The sequence below is a fragment of the Neoarius graeffei genome, chromosome 12, assembly GCF_027579695.1.
Source record: "Neoarius graeffei isolate fNeoGra1 chromosome 12, fNeoGra1.pri, whole genome shotgun sequence".
Classification (NCBI taxonomy): domain Eukaryota; kingdom Metazoa; phylum Chordata; class Actinopteri; order Siluriformes; family Ariidae; genus Neoarius; species Neoarius graeffei.
The window spans coordinates 75995642-76020067 of record NC_083580.1 but is presented as its reverse complement, the minus strand read 5'-3'; the positions used below and the strand labels follow the sequence as shown (position 1 = coordinate 76020067).

The window sequence follows — 24426 nt, the reverse complement described above, 5'->3', positions numbered from 1 at the left end:
TTTACAGGTTATTTCCAATAACATGAACTTCTGTTTAGCCACAGAATATTTTAAGACCGCTGTTTCATCTAATATTTATTTTTCCGGGTGCAAAACTAAAGAGCAGCAGCAGACCCAGAACTGAGCCCTGAGGGACACCATGTGATAAAGTATGAGGAATATGTTACAGGTCAAAAAATTTCAACCTAGGTGATTTCCTTTGACCTGGGTTAAAATTTTAACCTAGTTCATCATTGGCAAAATTTTGGATTATCTAAGGTTCTTGAAAGGGATTTTATATCACTTCTTTCATCTCCCTTTCTTTCATCCACTTCCTCTCTGTCTACATCTACCGAGTATTTCCTCTGGTCTGTCTGTCTACCTATTCCTATCTACCCAAGTAGCATTTTTTACATATCTTTTTTCATACTCAACCAGGATTTGAACTTATAACCTTCTGATTCCTAACCCAACACTTTAACCACTAGACCAGTGACAAATGCGATGGAAAGAATGATATATATTTTCAATTTATGAATGAGTCCAGTCTTAAAATACAAAGTCTTCCCAAATCCTAACCTTAAACTGAACCCGAGATATCGCAAGTCTCCCTAATACAAGTAGCAAATTATGAACTGGGTTAAAAATTCAAACCTAGGTTGAAAAATTTCACCTGACCTACAACATATATCGATGTAGGAATTTTATTAGGAATACAGCCATATGTCAGCTTTGCTTTTGGATAAAATAAATCTCTGAACTTGAAGTTACTAACCTGATACAAAGGTTGGCCACGCAGTGTACAGCAGAGCGTCTGAGCTCGACATCACTCTGACCAGGGTCACCATACTTCAGAAGAATACCATTCTGCCCAAGAAGATCTGGAAGGTGCTGAAGAAACAAGAGCGAGCTAAAGCTAACAGGCCAGACAGACAGACGAAATCAAGAGACTCCATGTCTGAATGAGCCTTACCCGGTGACACCTGGCTCCGTTGGCGTACAGCACTGAGGAGAGCGCGAGCAAGACCTCGGTGTGTGTCCATGGGCTGCATGTGTGCAGAGCGCGTATACAGTATGACACAAGTGCATCCAATGCCTGTTCATCCACAATAACCTACAAACAAACAAAAGTCTAAGACTTCAAACAATGGATGAACTTAATCTCATCTCATCTCATGTAGCCGCTTTATCCTTCTACAGGGTCGCAGGCAAGCTGGAGCCTATCCCAGCTGACTACGGGCGAAAGGTGGGGTACACCCTGGACAAGTCGCCAGGTCATCACAGGGCTGACACATAGACACAGACAACCATTCACACTCACATTCACACCTACGCTCAATTTAGAGTCACCAGTTAACCTAACCTGCATGTCTTTGGACTGTGGGGGAAACCGGAGCACCCGGAGGAAACCCACGCGGACACGGGGAGAACATGCAAACTCCACACAGAAAGGCCCTCGCCGGCCACGGGGCTCGAACCCGGACCTTCTTGCTGTGAGGCGACAGCGCTAACCACTACACCACTGTGCCGCCTGAACTTAATATCGATGTTTATTAATTTGCGCTAGCAGCGCTGCGGCAAATTGTTCCCTTCACTCAGGATCTTTCTACTTTATTCTTCTTCTTATTATTATTATTCTCCTAATGTTTTTAGGATGCTATTTCTCCTTTAGTTTTCAACCAATCATCACCAAATTTCACATGAAGAATACCTCTGGGCTGAATTACTTTGCTGACTTTTGGTGCTGATCTGGATCACTGATCCGGAATGATCCATGAAAAACAGGATTTTTTTAACGAAGCGTTATTCTCTATCTCTTACCGTTCCAGATCTATAGGGTACGGTGACCAGACGTCCTGGTTTGTAACAGCTAGCGCAACTTACTGTGATTTTAGTCAGAGTTTCCATCTACAGTGCCTTCAAAAAGTATTCATACCCCTTGAACTTTTTCACATTTTTCCACCTTACAACCACAAACTTAAAAGTTTTTTATTGAGATTTTATGTGATAGACCAACACAGAGTAGCACATAATTGTGAAGTGAAACGAAAATTATAAATGGTCTTCAAAATTTTAAATAAATAAAAATCTGAAAAATATGGTGTGCATTAGTATTCAGCCCCCCTGCGTCAATACTTTGTAGAGCCACCTTTTGCTGCAATTACAGCTGCAAGTCTTTTGTGGTATGTCTCTACCAGCTTCGCACATCTAGACACTGAAATTTTTGCCCATTCTTCTTTGCAAAATAGCTCAAGCTCATGCCAGATTGGATGGAGAGCGTCTGTGAACAGCAATTTTCAAGTCTTGCCACAGATGCTCAATGGGATTTAGGTCTGGACTTTGACTGGGTCATTCTAACACATGAATATTCTTTGATCTAAACCATTCCATTGTAGCTCTGGCTGTATGTTTAGGGTCATTGTCTTGCTGGAAGGTGAATCTCCTTCCCAGTCTCAAGTCTTTTGCAGCCTCCAACAGGTTTTCTTCCAGGATTGCCCTGTATTTAGCTCCATCCATCTTCCCATCAACTCTGACCAGCTTCCCTGTCCCTGCTGAAGAAAAGCATCCCCACAGCATGATGCTGCCACCACCATGTTTCACAGTGGGGATGGTGTGTGCAGGGTGATGAGCAGTGTTAGTTTTCTGCCACACATAGCGCTTTGCATTTAGGCCAAAAAGTTCAACTTTGGTCTCATCTGACCAAAGCACCTTCTTCCACATGTTTGCTGTGTCCCCTACATGGCTTCTTATGCCTGTCTTTCAACAATGGCTTTCTTCTTGCCACTCTTCCAAAAAGGCCAGATTTGTGGAGTGTACGACTTATAGTTGTCCTGTGCACAGATTCTCCCACCTGAGCTGTGGATTTCTGCAGCTCCTCCAGAGTGATCATGGGCCTCTTGGCTTCTTCTCTGACCAGTGCTCTCCTTGCTCGCTCTGTCAGTTTAGGTGGACGGCCATGTCTTGGTAGGTTTGCAGTTGTTCCATACTTTTTTCCATCTTTGAATGATGGATTGAACAGTGCTTCTTGAGATGTTCAGAGCTTGGGATATTTTTTTATAACCTAACCCTGCTTTAAACTTCTCCAGAACTTTATCCCTGACCTGTCTGGTGAGTTCTTTGGTCTTCATGATGCTGTTTGTTCTTCAGTGTTCTCTAACAAACCACTGAGGCCTTCACAGAACAAGTGTATTTATGCTGAGAGTAAATTACACACAGTAGGACTCTATTAACTAATTAGATGACTTCTGAAGGCAGTTGATTGCACTGGATCGTATTTAGAGGTATCAGAGTACAGGGGGCTGAATACTAACGCACACCACATTTTTCAGATTTTTATTTGTTTAAAATTTTGAAGACCATTTATCATTTTCGTTTCACTTCACAATTACGTGCTACTCTGTGTTGGTCTGTCACAGAAAATCTCAGTAAAAAACTTTTAAGTTCGTGGTTGTAAGGTGGAAAAATGTGAAAAAGTTCAAGGGGTATGAATACTTTTGCAAGGCACTGTAGTTTATTAGTTCCTGCAGGGTCAGTAGCTGCTTTATCCTGGTCGATCCATGGAACATTAGGCACGAGAAAGGAATTTGCACACGTTCACGGAAATGGAGAACACCTACAGAACCTCATTTGGACACATGAAAGTGGACACAGACAGTAACGTGATCTCAGGATTGCTGTGATCCGGCAACGATGTTCCCCGCACCACCACGGCACCCAGAGCGACGTTTGTCTCTTTACAATCATGACATACCTGTAGCTGGTTCAGAAGCTGGTGAATCAACTGGCACAGTTTGACAACGAGGTGTTCTTGGCTGTGATTCACCAATTGGCTTGCGTGCACAAGCAGCGCACACACATCCTGTAAAAAAAATTAAAAGAAAAATTAAATCCTTTACATTGAATGATTTGATAAAGACGGATGGCTTACACATGAGACACTCCAAACCACTATTTCAGAAATATGTTTTAGCATAATCTTGCCAAATAAACAGAATGTAGAAATCTTTCTTTTCTAGTAGCGTTAGCTACCCAATATGATTTTGAGTTTGAAAAGAGTTTGCTAGCATTTTTTCTCTCCGTGCTTCCACGGAAGGCGGTCGCATTTTCTGCTCTCCCTCTCCCTCATTTTTTTCCCTGCTTGTGCTTCTGTGTCTTGTCTCGTCTGCTGTACTTTTGAAGAGACTCTCCCTGCATTACTTTCTAAACTAAAAAGTATGGAATTGATAAACTGGTCTCCTAACGAAATTGATACAGTTTTTGGGTTCGGGGGAACCCGTTTGTCCTGCCGGAACATTTGCAGCTGGTTACACGATGGACGCGTGGGAGCGGTGGCGGGTCATGTGCCTGGCGATTCTTTCTGTGGAGGACATTGAAGATATCTACCTATTCGGAACCATGATTACAGGACTTTTGCTGATTGGATTAGGCATTGCCCTGGTATATCGAGGAAATCAGACAACAGTGACAGCTGTTCAAAGCCCCACCAAGCTGCCCTATATGATTGGAGTGGTGGGCAAAGCTGTTGGCACTCAGACTGTGGACATTCAGAACTTTAACCACAAAATGGTTATCATCTCGGAGCAGCTTTCAGCTTTGCAAGGAATACGTTTTTCGGAGATCAATTTGAATTTGAATAGAATGGACGGAATGGACCGATATGGATGAGCGGTGTGGACGTGCAAAGACTGCGTCTGGAAAGACCAAACAATTCATATCTTATCGAGATTCGGCGCCCTGAGACAGCTCCGGCCTTGGTTTAGGCCGTTGCTGAGAAAACATTTCCCCCTGAAGGTCACTGCCGGCTGCTTGCTTACACTGGATTACCTCCTCCCCTCCCCCCTCACCTCCCCTTACCCCTGATTCCCCCCCTCAAGTCCCATGTTTAAAGTGTACTTGTGTTGTTGTGTGCTTATGCAAAGGTTTTTTAAATGTTCCCACACTGTACTCCTGACAGGAGCATAGTGGGGGGTGTTCTTTTTTTTCCTTATCTCTCCTCATGTTGTGTTTCCTTTTTATCTTCATCCCTGTCTTCCTGTCCTGTCTACCCTATGTCAATTGTATGTTGTATATGTACGGACAGGTTGACGGCTAATTTCGCTGGTACATGTGACTAGTAGTGACAATAAAGGGCATCATCAGATCAGATCAGATCAGCATGTCAGGTGGAGTTTCACTGACTAGCTAGCTTAACGTTAAACCACCATGATGGCACAGCATGCATTCATTTTAAGAATTCACAAAATAATCCAGTAGGTTGCTTCAGAGGCATGAGGTATTATAAGCGTTGTGGGAATAATACAACAATGCGGTGACAGAAAATGTACTTTTAATACTTAAGTATTTTTAAAAGCAAGTACTTCAGTACTTTAACTTAAGTAACAATTTGACTGGAGAACTTTCACTTGTATCGGAGTAACATTTGACCAGAGGGATCTGTACTTTGACTTAAGTAATGAAGTTGGGTTCTTTGTCCACCTCTGTCAGTTTTAGAAATACACTGTACGCCTCTTCTCACCGCAGTAACACACCCAGTATACATACAGTACGACCTGTAGCTCTGAAATTCTGTGCAGTTCATTTCCAGTTCAAAAGATCCTGATTGTGAAACGGCACAAATACTGTCCCGTCTGTACTCTGAAATAAATTAGCTCTGGTATTTTACAGGGTGACAAACACATGAACAGCTCGAGACAAAACAATTGACTTTTAAATACTTGTAAATAGCCGATACGACACAAACCAGTCAACGTTTCTGTGCTATAATTTACAATAACCAGATAAAACCGATGATTCCTTAATACTAAGAGCTCTACTTCATTGTTTTAATATGAAATCTGATCAATTTTGAAAAGCTAGCCTCGGTCGGGGGAAAAAAAAAATGCTCTGTAAAATATCGTGATACGACTTTATATTATATAACATAGACGCGAGTGTTTTACTCGGAAATACGCATCTCCCAGAACAGAACGGGACGGAACAGTACCGTCACGTATTTTAATGTGGTGTCACGTATTTTCTTATATTTGCCTTCCGGGTTTTTATATGCCGTTCCGTCCGATGTATAACACGTGTTCCGTCCGTCCCGCAATACGATTTTTGTGACATTTATTTACATAATGTATAATAGGGTGCATCAGTTGCCCCCTAAAAATGAAAAGTTCCTCCGATCATGATGCATTTTTGTTTTTATGTTCCTTTTGGTAAGAAAACACACTGGGTGAAATATTTTGACAAAATTCTAAAGTTTAATGGTGGCACCAGGAGCTCAAAGTTATGGAAAAAGCTGCTATTTTATGACTTTTATGACAAAATTTCGATCACTTTTCATGATGGCACCTTATAGAGTATACCAAATATCTTAGATCCACATTTTTAGTACATATTCTAAATATATTATCAAGCACAGTTTGAGTTTTAGCTGTTCATTGAATCATTGTTCAACTACTTTTAAACAATACAAATGTATTATGAATCACATTAATGCTTCTCAATCCCTTGCAAAGGTTCTTAACATGATCTCTGGCTCACAAGAAATCAATAAATGGAGTCCAACATTGTGATTCAAACCTTACGCGAAAACATAAAATGAGCATTTTTTGGCAAAAAATGAACCTCATGGTGCCACCATTAGACTTTTGAATACGGTCAAAAAATTTTACAGGATGTCTTTATTGGTGAAAAGGAACACCCAAACAAAAATGCATCAGATTTTATGAAAGTGAGGGCAACTGATGCACCCTACTGTATAATCTTAAAGTGCCATTCCACCATTGGATGTATTCTTTGGCATAAAATACAATATATTTTGACAACATATATAAACGGTATCACTAGATAGAGAAATCTTTCAGCTTCAAAATGATATATCAAACATCATTTTTTGACAACGACAAGTATATTAATTTTGCGACCAAAGTCACCTACCCTTTTAATTTCCGCACGTGATGTCATCGGCAGGTTCCCCTTCTTGTGTACCACGTGACGTGTGACGTGGCACACATTATCAGCAATGGCGGATAGAACGCAATAAAAATAATACCAATAAATCTAGCTAACTGAAAGACTAACTCAAAATTTTTCGCAATTTTTTTGGCCCCCATATACGAGGAGAAATGACTCTCTCACTTTGGGGGTTTCCTGGTCTAAAAATAGACCGACACGTGGTACACAAGAAGGGGAACCTGCCGATGACATCACGTTTCACTACCGCGCGGAAATTAAAAGGGTAGGTGACTTTGGTCGCAAAATGAATATACTTGTCGTTGTCAAAAAATTATGTTTGATATATCATTTTGAAGCTAAAAGATTTCTCTGTCTAGTCATGTTGTCATAAAATATATTGTATTTTATGCCAAAGAATACATCCAATGGTGGAATGGCACTTTAACTTTGTTGTTCCAGTTTCACAGAGACATCCGTCATGTCCACCATTTTATTAATCGGTACTTACATTAATCATCCTGCCTTTATAGATGAACCCGTCCCGTCATGTATGATAAATAAAGTTAGAAGAAAACAAAATATATTGTTTAGCTGTTTCATTGTCAAAACATATAAACACGGATTTCAGTGTGATGTCACGCCGAGGTATATTCCGTAATTGGAGTTCCGGGCTTTTAGATCAATTTCGATTGAAAATATCGTGAATATAACGTTAATACGATGTGAAGGGATATAATAATACTGGATAATCAAAGAATACATGAGTGATACGTGTGAGTACAAGAAGTTAAGTATGAAACCCTTGAATATTTAGAAAAGGTAATGTTATTGTAATGGACCGTCCCGTTCCGGTTCATACTTTCCGTACCGGGTAATGGGAGACACCCGGAAATACACCACTCGTATTTTTCATACGAGCTCCATCCGGAACACGGAGAACCAAAACCGTGATATAAATCTCTACATGTCAGTCGTGATTACATTGATGAACTGTTTTGATAAATTTGGGCACTTTTTGTTTGTGAATGTGTCAATATAATAAAAAGAAAATCACATGTTGGCTTGAAGATAGGAAGTTTATCTTGTCGTGTTGATAAACTCACATTTTTCAAATGAAATACATCGCGGATCTGAGTGATATATTTAAATAATATTGGCTGGCTTTGAGTGGTATATCAGATATATTCCATTCAGCTAGCATGATACTGAACGAGTCGAAGACGAGTAGCTGAATGGAATATATCTGATATACCACGTAAAAAAGCCAGCCAATATTATTATTATTATTATACATACACATTCCTTTCGGGTGTTCAACGCGTCTTTCTCTTTCAAAATTCTCTCAACATCTTCCGTATTTTGTAACAAAGCAAACCTGGCGGCCATGCTTGTTTACAAATTGTCCCGGTCGCTCAAGTGCGAAAGTTTTACGTCCCTGACGTATGACGTCATGTTGTCTTGACGACCATGCAATATCGTAAACCATATTCAATGCTCATTCTCCATTGGATAGAGTGACGTACCGTAATACATGTAGGATAAGCGATATGCTGACAATATCGCATGCTGTCAAACCAAATGAACGAAACCTGCTAGAAGGGAATAGAACACGTTTTTATTCCATAGAAAAAGTGTCCTGGATGTACAGTGGCATGCAAAAGTTTGGGCACCCTTGCTGAAAATGTCTGTGAGCAGAAGATGAACTGATCACCAAAAGGCATAAAGGTAAAGACGACACATTTCTTTTCAGCGTTTTATGTAAGATTTGTGTATTATTTTTGTTTTGTACAATTGGAGAGTGAAAAAAGAAAAGGAACACCATGCGAAAGTTTGGGCACCCCAATACATTTAAGTTCTCAAGTAACTTTTACCAAGGTTCCAGACCTTAATTAGCTTCTTGAGCTGGGGCTTGTTCAAATTCTTCGTTAGGAAAGGTCAGATGATGCAGATTTCAAAGCTGTATAGATTCTCTGACTCCTCAAACTTGTCCCTAAAATCAACAGCCATGGGCTCCTCTAAGCAACTCCGTCACATTCTGAATAATAAAATAATTGATGCTCACACAGCAGGAGAAGGCTACAAGAACGTAGCAAAGTGTTTTCAGGTAGCCGTTTCCTCAGATCGTAATGTTATTAAGAAATGGCAGTTAACAGAAACAGTGGAGATCAAGGTGAGGTCTGGAAGATGAAGAAAAGTTTCTGAAAGAACTGCTCGTTGGATTGCTAGAAAGGCAAATAAAAACCCCTGTTTGACTGCAAAAGACCTTCAGAAAGATTTAGCAGACCCTGGAGTGGTGGTGCACTGTTCTACTATGCAGCGACACCTGAACAAATATGACCTTCATGAGAGAGTCATCAGAAGAAAACCGTTCCTGCGTCCTAGCCACAAAATTCAGTGTCTGAAGTTTGCAAATGAACACCTAAGCAAGCCTGATGCATTTTGGAAACAAGTCCTGTGGACTGATGAAATCAAAATAGAACTTTTTGGCCACAATGTGCAAAGGTACGTTTGGAGAAAAAAGGGTGGCAAATTCCAGGAAAAGAACACCTCTCCGACTCTGAAGCATGGGTGTGGATCGATCATGCTTTGGGGTTGTGTTGCAGCCAGTGGCACAGGGCACATTTCACTGGTCGAGGGAAGCATGGATTCGAATAAATACCAGCAAACTCTGGAAGCAAACATCACACCATCTGTAAAAAAGTTGAAGTTAAAAAGAGGATGGGTCCTACAATAAGACGATGATCCAAAACACACCTCAAAATCTACAATGGAATACCTCAAGAGGCCCAAGCTGAAGGTTTTGCCCTGGCCCTCACAGTCCCCTGACCTAAACATCATTGAAAATCTGTGGATGGATCTCAAAAGAGCAGTGCATGCAAGACAGCCCAGGAAACTTGTAGAACTGGAAGCCTTTTGCAAGGACGAATGTGTGAAAATCCCCCAGGTAAGAACTGAAAGATTATTAGCTGGCTACAAAAAGTGTTTACAAGCTGTGATACTTGCCAAAGGAGGCGTTACTAGGTACTGACCATGCAGGGTGCCCAAACTTTTGCCTCAGGTCCTTTTCATTTTTTGGTATTTTACACCTGTAAAATGGGGCGGTACAGTACAGTGGTGTAGTGATTAGTACGGTCGCCTCACAGGGCAACCATTCATTCGAACCCAGCAGCCGGCGAGGACCTTTCTGTGTGGAGTTTGCATGTTCTCCCCGTGTCCGCGTGGGTTTCCTCCGGGTGCTCCGGTTTCCCCCACAATCCAAAGACATGCAGTTAGGTTAACGTGGGGCGGCCTTGGGCTGAGGTGCCCTTGAGCAAGGTACCTGACCCCTGACTGCTCCCCGGGCGCTGTAGTGTGGGGCTGCCCACTGCTCTGAGTGTGTGCGTGTGTTCACTGCTTCAGATGGGTTAAATACAGAGGATGAATTTCACTGTGCTTGAAGTGTGCATGTGACAAATAAACGTTTCTTCTTCTTTAAATGATGGAAATAAAAATGTAATATTGTGGAAAATATTAAAGAAATGTCTCGTCTTTACCTTTATGCCTTTTGGTGATCAGTTCATCTTCTGCTCACTTAACTATTCACAGTAACAGACATTTTCACCAAGGGTGCCCAAACTTTTGCATGCCACTGAATAATAATTCCTGATATTTCACTCCCAGTGTTTTGCCACTGACTGGACGCGAGTTGTCAAAATGGTGAAGCGGGTCAAAATGAAGGCGGCGCGGCGGTGTAGCGGTTAGCGCTGTCGCCTCACAGCAAGAAGGTCCGGGTTCGAGCCCCGTGGCCGGCGAGGGCCTTTCTGTGCGGAGTTTGCATGTTCTCCCCGTGTCCACGTGGGTTTCCTCCGGGTGCTCCGGTTTCCCCCACAGTCCAAAGACATGCAGGTTAGGTTAACTGGTGACTCTAAATTGAGCGTAGGTGTGAATGTGAGTGTGAATGGTTGTCTGTGTCTATGTGTCAGCCCTGTGATGACCTGGCGACTTGTCCAGGGTGTACCCCGCCTTTCACCCGTAGTCAGCTGGGATAGGCTCCTGCGACCCTGTAGGACAGGATAAAGCGGCTAGAGATAATGAGATGAGATGGGTCCAAATGAAAATTCTTCTGATTAACTTGTGTCTAGACGATGTAAAGAACATTACACAGTGGTGCGAAGATATGAAGTTTATCTTCTCGTGCTGAAAAATGCATCACTCATGAAATATCCATTCAGCACTCGAAGATAAATTTCATATCTATTTTCACACAACTGTGTAACATCCTCTGTGTACACGATATAATTGCAAAGGCACCTTCTAGTCCAGATTTGCTTTAATGTTAAGAAATTATTTTATGAAATGTGAATGTAAGCTTCAGAAATATCTCTGGTAGGTTGGTATTTAAGTCTAACTGGAGTTTATGGAAGGGAGGAGGATAATATTACAGAAAACGAGGAAGTGATGGAAAAATTCAGCCACATGATGTTTTAACAGCAGATGGAGGCCCTGTTTCAAATCACCAGCTAGTGAGTGAGTGAGTTAAACAAAACATAAAGTGAGTGAGTGAAATATTGAAGTACTTGTGGTCGTATGTTTTCATTTGTGAAGCTGCTGCTGTAGTTTTCAGAGATCAGCTGGTCGAACAGCAGGTTCAGCTCGGTTCTGAAACCCGGACTGTCGGAGGCTCTCAGGACTTTTAGTTTGTTGAAGCAGCGACTGAACTGAACTTCCGCCGACACTAAAGTGCTCCGTGCCGCCTGAGTGGAAGAAGATGCGGGCTGAAATCCTGGTAAATCTTTATCACAACCTCCAAATGAGCTCGAGTCAAATGAAGTTACTCCAGCAGCCATTTTGAAAAGGACACAAATAGCGGGTTTGCTATGGTAACTGCAATCTACTTCCGGTGTAAACCGGAAGTGCATCATTTTCAAACTAAAAGTCGGTAAAATAAAACACCAAATTATGGATATAATTTGTCCTGGCTAGTGTTATCTCGTCTCATTATCTCTAGCCGCTTTATCCTTCTACAGGGTCGCAGGAGCCTATCCCAGCTGACTACGGGCGAAAGGCGGGGTACACCCTGGACAAGTCGCCAGGTCATCACAGGGCTGACACATAGACACAGACAACCATTCACACTCACATTCACACCTACGCTCAATTTAGAGTCACCAGTTAACCTAACCTGCATGTCTTTGGACTGTGGGGGAAACCGGAGCACCCGGAGGAAACCCACGCGGACAACATGCAAACTCCGCACAGAAAGGCCCTCGCCGGCCATGGGGCTCGAACCCGGACCTTCTTGCTGTGCCTCCCTGTCCTAGCTAGTGTTATCCTTTAATTTAAACTTTTTTGTTTTCATGATTGTACTGGATATTTCCCATTATGGCCAAAAGTTTGTGCACACCTGACCAAATGTGCTTTTTTTTTTTTTTTTGAACATCCTATTAAGCACAACTTTATTCATCACAGACTTGTGAAATTCCTCTCCCCATCTGAAGCAGTGAACACACACACACACATTAGGGTGGCATGGTGGTGTAGTGGTTAGCACAGTTGCCTCACAGCAAGAAGATTCTGGGTTCAAACCCAGCAGCTGGCAAGGGCCTTTCTGTGTAGAGTTTGCATGTTCTCTGCATGGGTTTCCCCCACAGTTCAAAGACATGTGGTTAGGTTAACATGGCCTGGGGTGCCTTTGAACGAGGCACCTGGGTGCTGTTAGCATGGCTGCCCACTGCTCTGGGTGTGTGTTCACTGCTTCAGATGGGTTAAATGCAGAGAGGAAATTTCACAAGTGTGTGATGAATAAAGTTGTGCTTTCTTTTTCCTTTCTTACCCAGAGCAGCGGGCAGCCATGCTAACAGCGCCCGGGGAGCAGTTGGGAGTTAGGTGCCTCGCTCAAGGGCACCTCAGCCCAAGGCCGTCCCATATTAACCTAACCGCATGTCTTTGGGGGAAACGCACGCAGACACGTGCCTCATCCCTGTACCGAAGAAGCCGCGTCCCAGTGACCTCAAAGACTACAGGCCCGTGGCATTGACGTCACACATCATGAAGACCCTTGAGAGACTCATCCTGGAGCAGATCCGGCCTATGGTCCAACCATTTCTTGACCCCCTTCAGTTCGCCTACCAGCCCCGTCTTGGAGTAGAGGACGCAATCATCTACCTGCTCAACAAAGTCTACGGCCACCTGGACAAGCCAGCCAGCACTGTGAGGATCATGTTTTTTTATTTCTCCAGTGCTTTTGACACCATCTGGCCGGCTCTGCTGGGTGAGAAGTTGACAGCGATGCAGGTGGATGCCCCACTGGTGTCCTGGATTGTGGATTATTTGACTGGCAGACCACAGCACGTGCGCTTGCAGTGCTGTGTGTCGGACAGAGTGATCAGCAACACCGGGGCTCAGCAAGGGACTGTCCTTTCTCCTTTCCTTTTCACTCTCTACACCACTGATTTCAACTACTGCACGGAGACCTGCCACCTCCACAAATTTTCTGATGACTCTGCAGTGGTTGGACGTATTACCGGTGGTGATGAGAGCGCATACAGGATGGTGGTGGACAACTTTGTCACATGGAGCAGGAAGAAAAGAACTGGTGGTCGATCTGAAGAGAATCGGGGCTCCGGTGACCCCTGTTAACATCCAAGGGGTCAGTGTGGACGTGGTGGAGGAATATAAGTACCTGGGGGTGTACTTGGATAATAAACTGGACTGGTCCAAAAACGTGGACACTGTATACAAAAAGGGTCAGAGCCGTCTCTATTTTCTGAGATGGCTGAGATCCTTCAACATCTGCCGAACGATGCTGCGGATGTTCTATGAGACTGTGGTGGCCAGCGCCATCCTGTACTCTGTTGTCTGCTGGGGCAGCGGCTTGAAGGTGAAGGACACTAACACTACGTTCAGACTGCAACCTGAAACGACCCATATCCGATTTGTTGTGAAATCCGATTTTTTTGTTAGGCCGTTCACATTACCAATTATATGAGACTTGTATGCGATCTCCAATATGAACGGAAAACGACCCAAAAGTGTCCCGCATGCGCAAATTGACACGTAATAAGCACATCTACGTAATACGTAAACAAAAAAAAGCGCACTCTTCAAGTTTGCAAGTAAAGCATGGAGATGAGGCGAGACCTGGCGATGTGGTTTTTGTGGCGGCGGCGAAACTCACACAATAATCTGATTAATGTGGGCAGCAGACTAATGAGACCGAAGGTGTCAAATTACTGGAAATTTCCAGAACAATCTTATAATCTTGTAATACAGGATGGTTTAAGTTATAAATCAGTTATAGAAACTGTTTTATTTAATCAGGCTAACAGATCAACATCCAGGTCCCTACCAAATCCACCATTAGCTTGATCAATTCTATAAAAGTCTATTTAAATTCTGAAAACTGTACAAATGTTGTTGTTTTCCACCAAAGAGGCGGGATTAGCCAACGCAGAATAGTGACGTTTGTCTCTTGTTGATGACGTGTAGGTCGCATGAATGCGACCTGTCCGGTCAGACTGCAGTCGCATGTGAAAATAGCGGATATGCATCGGAATTAGGACCACATATCCAAGCGGCCTGGGTCGCATGTGAAAAAATCGGATGTGTGTCGTTCAGATTGTCAATAACAAATCGGATACAGGTCGCATATGGGCAAAAAAATCGGATATGGGTCGTTTCAGGGTGCGGTCTGAACGTAGTCTTTGATCATCAGGAAGGCCGGCCATGTTGTAGGCGTGGAACTGGACTCTCTGACAGTGGTGTTGGAGAAGAGGACACTGTCCAAAATAAACACAATCTGTCCTTCCCACCCTCTACATGAGGAGCTGATCAGCCACAGGAGCACGTTCAGTAAACGGCTGATTCTTCCACGCTGCGAGACACGGGAAATCATTCCTACCTGTTGCACTCAAGCTGTACAATGCCACTGTATAACTGTGGTACACTGTCTTACCACGTATCCTTAACTCAGGTGCAATATACAGTGCTCAGCATAAATGAGTGCACCCCCTTTGAAAAGTAACATTTTAAACAATATCTCAATGAACACAAACAATTTTCAAAATGTTGACAAGACAAAGTTTAATATAACATCTGTTTAACTTATAACGTGAAAGTAAGGTTAATAATATAAACTTAGATTACACATTTTTCAGTTTTACTCAAATTAGGGTGGTGCAAAAATGAGTACACCCCACAACAAAAACTACTACATCTAGTACTTTGTATGGCCTCTATGAATTTTAATGACAGCACCAAGTCTTCTAGGCATGGAACGAACAAGTTGGCGACATTTTGCAATGTCAATCTTTTTCCATTCTTCAACAACGACCTCTTTTAGTGACTGGATGCTGGATGGAGAGTGATGCTCAACTTGGCTCTTCAGAATTCCCCATAGGTGTTCGACTGGGTTCAGATCAGGAGACGTACTTGGCCACTGAATCACTTTCACCCTGTTCTTCTTCAGAAATCCAACAGTGGCCTTAGATGTGTGTTTAGTCATGTTGGAAAAGTGCACGACGACCAAGGGCACGGAGTGATGGTAGCATCTTCTCTTTCAGTATAGAGCAATACATCTGTGAATTCATGATGCCATCAATGAAATGCAGCTCCCTGACACCAGCAGCACTCATGCAGCCCCACATAAGGACGCTGCCACCACCATGTTTCACTGTAGGGACCAGGCATTTTTCTTTGTATTCCTCACCTTTGCGACACCATACAGTTTTGAAGCCATCAGTTCCAAAAACATCTATCTTGGTCTCATTACTCCAGAGTATAGAGTCCCAGTAGTCTTCATCTTTGTCAGCATGGGCCCTGGCAAACTCTAGGTGGGCTTTTTTGTGCCTGGGCTTTAGGAAAGGCTTCTTTCGTGGACGGCGTGCCATTCCTCTGCAGTGTACGCCGTATTGTGTCACGGGAAAAAGTCGCCCCAGTTTGGCTTTCTACTTCTTTAGATAACTGCAGTGAACTTGCATGCCAATTTTCTTCAACCCTTCTCATCAGAAGACGCTCCTGTCGAGGTGTTAACTTCCGTGGACGACCTGGACGTCTCTGTGAGATGGTCGCAGTTCTATCTTTCTTAAATTTTTGTACCACTTTTGCTACAGTATTCTGACTGATAAGTAAAGCTTTGCTGATCTTCTTGTAGCCTTCACCTTTGTGGTGGAAAGAAATTATTTTCTTTGGGGAATTCTGAAGAGACAAGTTGAGCATCGCTCTCCATCCAGCATCCAGTCACTAAAAGAGGTCATTGTTGAAGAATGGAAAAAGATTGACGTTGCAAAATGTCGCCAACTTGTTCATTCCATGCCTAGAAGACTTGGTGCTGTCATTAAAAATCATGGAGGCCATACAAAATACTAGATGTAGTAGTTTTTGTTGTGGGGTGTACTCATTTTTGCACCACCCTAATTTGAGTAAAACTGAAAAATGTGTAATCTAAGTTTATATTATTAACCTTACTTTCACGTTATAAGTTAAACAGATGTTATATTAAACTTTGTCTTGTCAACGTTTTGGAAATTGTTTGTGTTCATTGATATATTGTTTAAAATGTTACTTTTCAAAGGGGGTGCACTCATTTACGCTGAGCACTGTATGTATATAGGAATCATTGTATATAAAATCACTTCATTTTGCTTTTACTTAAGTTATTGAACTTATTTAAATTGTTTTTATTTATTCTTTTTTTTTTCAGATGATTTTATCTTCTATTTTTAGACATTCGTTGATTCAGGAGCTTGGTAGCAAATTTGAATTTCCCTCCGGGGATTAATAAAGTAATTCTGAACATGCAAACTCCACACAGAAAGGCCCCCGCCGGCCTCGAACCCAGAACCTTCTTGCTGTTCGGCAACTGTGCTAACCACTTACACCACCGTGCCGCCCCGTATTCCAGATTTATTCTCCCATTTGCTGTTATAAAAGGCTTTCCAGTAGATTTTGAGGTGTGGCTGTGGGGATTGGTACTTATTCAACCACAAGAGCATTAGTGAAATCTGGTACTGATGATGGATAAGGAGGTCTGGGTGCACTTGGTGTCGAAGTCAGGGTTCTATACAGGACACTCGAATTCTTCCAGTCCAACCTTGGCAAACCATATCTTCATGGAGCTCACTTTGTGTCCAGAGGCGTTATCATGCTGGAACAGGTTTTAGTTCCAGTGAAGAGTGATTGTAAAACTATAGCCTGCTATACACGTGTGTGCTTCAAACTTAGTGTATTTTATGACCATTACTTTTGGAAAGTCTTGGTATCACTATGCATCTTCTCCAGGTTCTACAAGGATAACTTTGACAGATCTGCAGGTTCCTCATGGAATACACGTTGATATTTTCAGTCCCCGTTACACTTTGTAGAACCACCAGGGCTCCTTTTCATTTCAGACTGATCGTAGACCTGGCAAGAAATTGGCACAAAGTTGTCAGTGAAAATGGCTGCGTAGCAGTGGTATACTGTATTGTATGTCAAAAATAACACACCATACATCGTGATGTTGTTGCCTTGAACAAGGAATCTAGGCGATTTTCACAGCAATTTGTGGTTATTGAGGGTTCACCGAACCACAGATACATGTATAAATAGCATGTTTATCTAGTTTGTATCAAAAGAAAGACAAAAAAAAAAAAACATACGCACACGTACATTAAGCCATGAGTAAATATCAGCTGCAGTATATTTTAAACAAGAATGCTCGGAGAGCACAATATCCCCCGCTGGAAACTATATCTATGCTATAAGGCCATAACTCTGGGAAAATGCAACTGAATTGAACAAAATTGCAATATGCGTATTACTGACATATACAGTGGCATGCAAAAGTTTGGGCACCCTTGCTGAAAATGTCTGTTACTGTGAATAGTTAAGTGAGCAGAAGATGAACTGATCACCAAAAGGCATAAAGGTAAAGACGACACATTTCTTTAATATTTTCCACAATATTACATTTTCATTTCCATCATTTACAGGCGTAAAATACCAAAAAATGAAAAGGACATGAAGCAAAAATTTGGGCACCTGACATGGTCAGTACTTAGTAACACCCCCTTTGGCAAGTATCACAGCTTGTAAACACTTTTTGTAGCCAGCTAATAATCTTTCAGTTCTTACCTGGGGGATTTTTGCGCACTCATCCTTGCAAAAGGCTTCCAGTTCTACAACTTTCCTGGGCTGTCTTGCATGCACTGCTCTTTTGAGATCCATCCACAGATTTTCAATGATGTTTAGGTCAGGGGACTGTGAGGGCCCGGGCAAAACCTTCAGCTTGTGCGTCTTGAGGGATTCCATTGTAGATTTTGAGGTGTGTTTTGGATCATCATCTTATTGTAGGACCCATCCTCTTTTTAACTTCGACTTTTTTACAGATGGTGTGATGTTTGCTTCCAGAGTTTGCTGGTATTTATTCGAATCCATGCTTCCCTCGACCAATGAAATGTGCCCTGTGCCACTGGCTGCAACACAACCCCAAAGCATGATCGATCCACACCCATGCTTCAGAGTCGGAGAGGTGTTCTTTTCCTGGAATTTGGCCCCCTTTTTTCTCCAAACATACCTTTGCACATTGTGGCCAAAAAGTTCTATTTTGATTTCATCAGTCCACAGGACTTGTTTCCAAAATGCATCAGGCTTGCTTAGGTGTTCATTTGCAAACTTCAGACGCTGAATTTTGTGGCTCGGACGCAGGAACGGTTTTCTTCTGATGACTCTCTCATGAAGGTCATATTTGTTCAGGTGTCGCTGCATAGTAGAACAGTGCACCACCACTCCAGGGTCTGCTAAATCTTTCTGAAGGTCTTTTGCAGTCAAACAGGGGTTTTTATTTGCCTTTCTAGCAATCCAACGAGCAGTTCTTTCAGAAAGTTTTCTTCATCTTCCAGACCTCACCTTGATCTCCACTGTTTCTGTTAACTGCCATTTCTTAATAACATTACAATCTGAGGAAGCAGCTACCTGAAAACACTTTGCTACATTCTTGTAGCCTTCTCCTGCTGTGTGAGCATCAATTTTATTATTCAGAATGCGACGGAGTTGCTTAGAGGAGCCCATGGCTGTTGATTTTAGGGACAAGTTTGAGGAGTCAAGAGAATTTATACAGCTTTGAAATCTGCATCATCTGACCTTTCCGAACGAAGAATTTGAACAAGCCACAGCTCAGTAAGCTCATTAAGGTCTGGAACCTTGGTAAAAGTTACCGGAGAACTCAAATGCATTGGGGTGCCCAAACTTTTGCATGGTGTTCCTTTTCTTTTTTCACTCTCCAATTGTACAAAAAAAAAAAAAAAACACACAAATCTTGCATAAAACACTGAAAAGAAATGTCTTGTCTTTACCTTTATGCCTTTTGATGATCAGTTCATCTTCTGCTCACAGACATTTTCAGCAAGGGTGCCCAAGCTTTTGCATGCCACTGTAACAATCAAGTGTTTCACGAAATTCATCCAAAAATTGAGAGTTGATTTCAGAAGGCAAGTACCCTTCCCAGGACAGATGGACATCACCATGACATAATCCCCCTTTGGGCCTTTCAGGCAGTGGGGAATTTAAAAAAAAAAAAAGAAAAGAAAAAAAAGCACTAGGATGAGCACATTTATTAAGCCATAAGCAAGTCATGTTCATGCCTGTATGAGTGAACATGTGAACCCCCTGGAGAGCACTGAAGGATACATCACAGACACATGGTACACTGAAATTCTTTGCATTGCTAAGGTTAGGATCAGTCATGAAGCAGAGAAGTCTTGCTCCAAGGCCCAACAGGGACAATACTGGCATTTGAACTCATTACATTCTGGGGAGAGTTTCCCCAAAAGCATCGCAGCACAAAGATGCTCTTTAAACGGCAGAGTGAGCATCACAATGAACACACGCTCCTAGTTAAGATGCTCTCAGCATTAAGAGGCTTTTAGGAAACCCACCCCTGATCAGTACAACGTCATCGCTGTCTCCAAAAGCTGAAGCCAGCAATCAAATTTAAATTAGACAAAATAAGCCACAAACCTTAAAATGGGAGGAAGGAAAAAGGGACACGATGTAGGATGTACTGTTCTTTATTACTTAAAGGCAGCAAAGCATTTTATACAACTTTAGTGCAAAAACAAAATTCAAACACTGCAAAAATACTCAGCAAAAGAAGTTGCTTTAACTCAAGAGCAACTACAGAAAAGCAACATATACAAATTAAATATTGTACATGGTCCATGCACTTATGCACAGCCTCCATAGCTATTTTCTCAAGGTGAGCAAGTGTATGGTTATGTTTACATGTGTGTGTGTGCCCACATGTACGTGCGCATGTGTGTGTGTGTTGTGGCATCAGTCATCAGTGCATCACAGTCCAGGTTTGGAGCTTAAGCTCAGAATTTGTGCAATGGAACATTGAAAGCCTTCCTCAGCCCGATTTGAAGAGCAGGATGGCTACTTGACCAAGATAGAAGTAGATAAAGTGCTTCGTTTCATGCGTCACGTAGCTACCGAAGTTCCTTCCCACGATGCAATGCCACGTGGGGTTGTACTTCTTGTCAAACTCCTGTTGGTGAAATGGGGAAGGGGAGTAATCAATCAAATCAAATCATTAAGGCTTATATATTTCTCATAAAAATTGCTCCAAAATACCGTTAAGCCCTTTTTCATCATAACCCACTACCTGCAGGAACATTTTGAGGAACTAAACTAAACTTGAAATACCAGTCAAGACTCCATCCAGTGTTGCCACATTGGGTGGTTTTAAGTGCATTTTGGCGGGTTTTGAACATATTTTGGGCTGGAAAACGTCAGCAATATCTGGCAACACTGACTCCGTCACCCAGAGCCACATCTCCATCAAATCGCTTCTACGGGAAACACAAAGCTGCCCGTCATTAGATAACGTGTACGTCAGGCAACATCTCCGATTACCTTTTTGATATAAGCTGCAATGTCTTTCTCGATGTTGTACTTCTCCATGGCCTGTGTAGCACAATCCACAGCATCCTGCTGCATGTCCTCGGTCATGTCAGCGTTCTTGATCACGGCCTTTCGGTCAGTCATGATGTCTGAAAGACAAAGGAAGTCAGTTAACGTTACAGAAACAGAGGTCGGCGTAAACACAAGATGAAGAAATAAAAAAAAAAAAAGCATCAGGACAGTACAGGATTTCTTTATGATAGAATGCATATGTGCGTCTATTAGAAGAGAAGGAGGCTATTTTTGAAATCAGCAAAGAACCATTTTCTCTCCTTCACCTCCCAATTTAGAACTCACCAGCTCTCAGGTCCAAAATCACAGAACATGGCTATTCTTTGAAAGTCAATGATGCACAGTGCATATAAAAAGGCACCCCATTCTTCACACACATGGATATGTTATATATTATATATGCATGCATGCATGCAAGCATTTCTATAGACACACACCTACCTATTTAATTTGCTCTTCTTACTACTTGTTGTTTTATAGTCAATGCACACCTCACCAATGTCGTTGTACTCTGTGCAATGACAATTAAAAAAAAAAAAGAGTTCTGGTTCTGGTTCTGATTCTGAGCTGCCATGTCATGCTCTCTCTCTCTCTCACGCGCTTCTCTAATAAACTTGTCCGGGTTAAAATGCCGGATAAATTAAACACCACACAACACCCAACCCAAACTCACCGTGTTCTGACAAGTTCTGTACCAGTGAGCTGTTTTGCTTCAGGTGTGAATCTTTTAAACCACCAGACTCCACGTTTCTCCCACAAAACGCTTCACTCGTATTCAACTACGTCACCAGAAGGGGCGGGGAATAAAAGCGAAGCCCCGCCCACAACACTGGACTTGCCCTCTGATTGGCTAGCGCGCCGTCTCGACCAGCACCTTCCATGCGTTTTCCACTCGCTTCCTACTGCCTGCGTTTTATTTCATCCCATAATGCATTGCGCTGGGGGAGGAGAATCAGGCGAGCTCGCGCCCTCTAATGTTGTTGTTTTTTTGTTTTTTTTCTCCCCCCTCAGGCCTGGTTTACCTCAGGCTGTGGAAATTCCTCTCCTGCACATTAACACGATTTATTAATGTTCAAATTATTTTATGAATGGTTGACTTACTATATCATAGATTTACAAATTTAATAATGCTGTATTTCCTCTCATAATAGCTCATTTAGCCACACCAATCACCCAAGTTTTGCTTATTCATATTGGTCAGGAAGGGCGGCACGGTGGTGTAGTGGTTAGCGCTGTCGCCTCACAGCAAGAAGGTCCTGGGTTCGAGCCCCGGGGCCGGCGAGGGCCTTTCTGTGTGGAGTTTGCATGTTCTCCCTGTGTCCGCGTGGGTTTCCTCCGGGTGCTCCGGTTTCCTCCACAGTCCAAAGACATGCAGGTTAGGTTAACTGGTGACTCTAAATTGGCCGTAGGTGTCTGTGTCTATGTGTCAGCCCTGTGATGACCTGGCGACTTGTCCAGGGTGTACCCCGCCTTTCGCCCGTAGTCAGCTGGGATAGGCTCCAGCTTGCCTGCGACCCTGTAGAAGGATAAAGCGGCTAGAGATAATGAGATGAGATGAGATATTGGTCAGGATTGCGCTAAACATATCAAGAAGGTTCTGGGTTCGAACCCAGCGGTTCTGTGTGGAGCCTGCATGTTCTCCTTGTGTCTGCGTGGGTTTATCCTGTTCTACAGGGAAGCTGGAGCCTATCCCAGCTGACTACGGGCGAAAGGCGGGGTACACCCTGGACAAGTCGCCAGGTCATCACATTCACACCTACGGTCAATTTAGAGTCACCAGTTAACCTAACCTGCATGTCTTTGGACTGGGGGGGAAACCGGAGCACCCGGAGGAAACCCACGGGGAGAACATGCAAACTCCGCACAGAAAGGCCCTCGCCAGCCACGGGGCTCGAACCCGGACCTTCTTGCCACCCCATGGGTTAAATGCAGAGGATGAATTTCACTGTGCTTGAAGTGTGCATGTTTCTTCTTCTTAAATCCAGAGCCTATCCTGGGAACCCTGGCCACAAGGTGGGCGAATTCACCCAGGATGGGATGGGTTTCCAGTTCATTTCAGCAGACCATTCGTAAGAACATGTACACCTAGGTGGTGTAGTGGTTAGCAGTGTCGCCTCACAGTAAGAAGGTCCTGGGTTCGAGCCCACTGTCTGCGTGGGTTTGCTCCGGTTTCCCCTACAGTCCGAAGACGTGCAGGTTAGGATAATTGGCAGCTCTAAATTGACCGTAGGTGTGAATGCGAGTGTGAACGGTTGTCTGTGTCTATGTGTCAGCCTTGCGGTAACCTGGCGACTTGTCCAGGGTGTACCCCGCCTCTCGCCCATAGTCAGCTGGGATAGGCTCCAGCTTGCCTGCAACCCTGTAGAACAAAGATAAGCGGCTACAGATAATGGATGGATGGATACCTAGGGCCAATCGGGCATAGCCAAATCCACCTTGGATAGAAGGATGACACCAGAGAACTCATAAGAAACACAAACACAAGCAGACCATGGAAAATTCCATACACTGTAACCAGGGATCAGAACCCTGGAGCAACACCATCAACATGCAGCCTTGATCATACCAAATATACATACAGCACATCAGTGGAATGGTGGGATAGATTACTTATAGGTGCTAAACTGAGAAAACCACCAAAGGGCTTGAATTAAAAGTTTAAAAATATGGTAACATGGTACAACTATGCTGTATGACCATAAGTACATGCCCTGGTTGAACATTCCGTTCCAAAGTTGGTCCTCTAACTTTTATTGCTTCAACTGCGTCCGATCTTTTAGGAAGGCTTTGTACTAGATTTTGGAGCATGGCTGGATTTTTTTTTTTAAATTTGACTCTTTGGAAAGTGAAAGCATGCTAGGATGAGTGTGTTTGTTAGGCCAGGAGCAATCACGTTCATGCCTGTATGGGTAAATATATGAACCCTCTGTAGAGCATTGAAAGATAAAACAGTGGCATCAGAAACTCATAGCACACTGAAATTTTCTTTGCATTGCTAAGAAGGTTAGGCTCAGCTATGAAGTGAAGTCTTGCTCCAAGGCCCAACAGTGGCAATACTGGCATTTGAACTCATTGCATTCTGATCAGTAGAACTTCATCACAGAACTTTATTGTTACAGACCTGCTACCTTTGGGGGGAAGCTATGGCCTAATGGTTAAAGAAGCAGCTTTGGGACCAAAAGGTGACCGGTTCAGGAATGGCTTCAGTGCCCTTGAGCAAGGCACCTAACCCCCAACTGCTTTGGCAAGAGTGTTGGCATACATGGTGTCTGATTAGCTAAAGAAAAACTGATGGTAATTATCAGGACAGGCAGTGCCCAGCCAAAACTTAAAAGAAAAAAAGCCCCAACCTTATTATCCATCTTCACACCTACAAGAGTTGCATAAGGCCTCAACATCCATCCTAAATTTACTCTTATTCCTTGTTGTGGACCATACTTCATCCCAGGACTTCCATCCAGCTCTTGTTCTTCCTTTCTCAACTGTTCGGTGCCATGCTGTTCTAAACTTTATTACTGTCCCCAAAAGCTGAAGTCAGCAATAAAATTTGAATAAAAATTCACAAACTGAAGT

General features: G+C 42.9%; 2 protein-coding genes across 4 annotated transcripts in view; both read right to left on the bottom strand.

Annotated features, from left to right (window-relative positions):
• Positions 1-11763, bottom strand: part of heatr6 (HEAT repeat containing 6) — a 54915-nt gene extending 43152 nt beyond the window's left edge. For both annotated transcript variants that reach the window (XM_060936427.1, XM_060936428.1), the window contains exons 1-4: positions 11478-11763; positions 3731-3838; positions 953-1093; positions 755-870 (exon numbers count right to left, since the gene is read on the bottom strand). In XM_060936427.1, the coding sequence (XP_060792410.1) occupies positions 755-870; positions 953-1093; positions 3731-3838; positions 11478-11747 (635 nt within the window). In that variant the 5' untranslated portion in view covers positions 11748-11763. The remainder of the gene's footprint in view (positions 1-754; positions 871-952; positions 1094-3730; positions 3839-11477) is intronic.
• An 8167-nt stretch (positions 11764-19930) lies between these two features.
• LOC132895056 (dynein light chain 2, cytoplasmic-like) lies at positions 19931-21637 on the bottom strand. 2 transcript variants are annotated; one of them, XM_060935234.1, is made up of 3 exons: positions 21527-21637; positions 20794-20930; positions 19931-20425 (listed from the first exon to the last, which is right to left on the bottom strand). In XM_060935234.1, exons 2-3 carry the CDS (start codon positions 20923-20925, stop codon positions 20288-20290), a joined length of 270 nt encoding a protein of 89 aa, XP_060791217.1. In that variant the 5' UTR covers positions 20926-20930; positions 21527-21637; the 3' UTR covers positions 19931-20287. The 2 variants fall into 2 exon arrangements, with proteins under 2 accessions (XP_060791217.1, XP_060791218.1); XM_060935235.1 differs by lacking the exon at positions 21527-21637 and adding an exon at positions 21295-21472.
• Positions 21638-24426: the final 2789 nt, after the last annotated feature.

Bases quoted from the DNA above. Each gene is read 5' to 3' on its own strand.
- LOC132895056 (XM_060935234.1), bottom strand. From the start codon at position 20,925: ATGACTGACCGAAAGGCCGTGATCAAGAACGCTGACATGACCGAGGAC. The intron at 20,426-20,793 runs GTAATCGGAGAT...TTTCACCAACAG, and splicing joins TTGCAGCTTATATCAAAAAG to GAGTTTGACAAGAAGTACAA.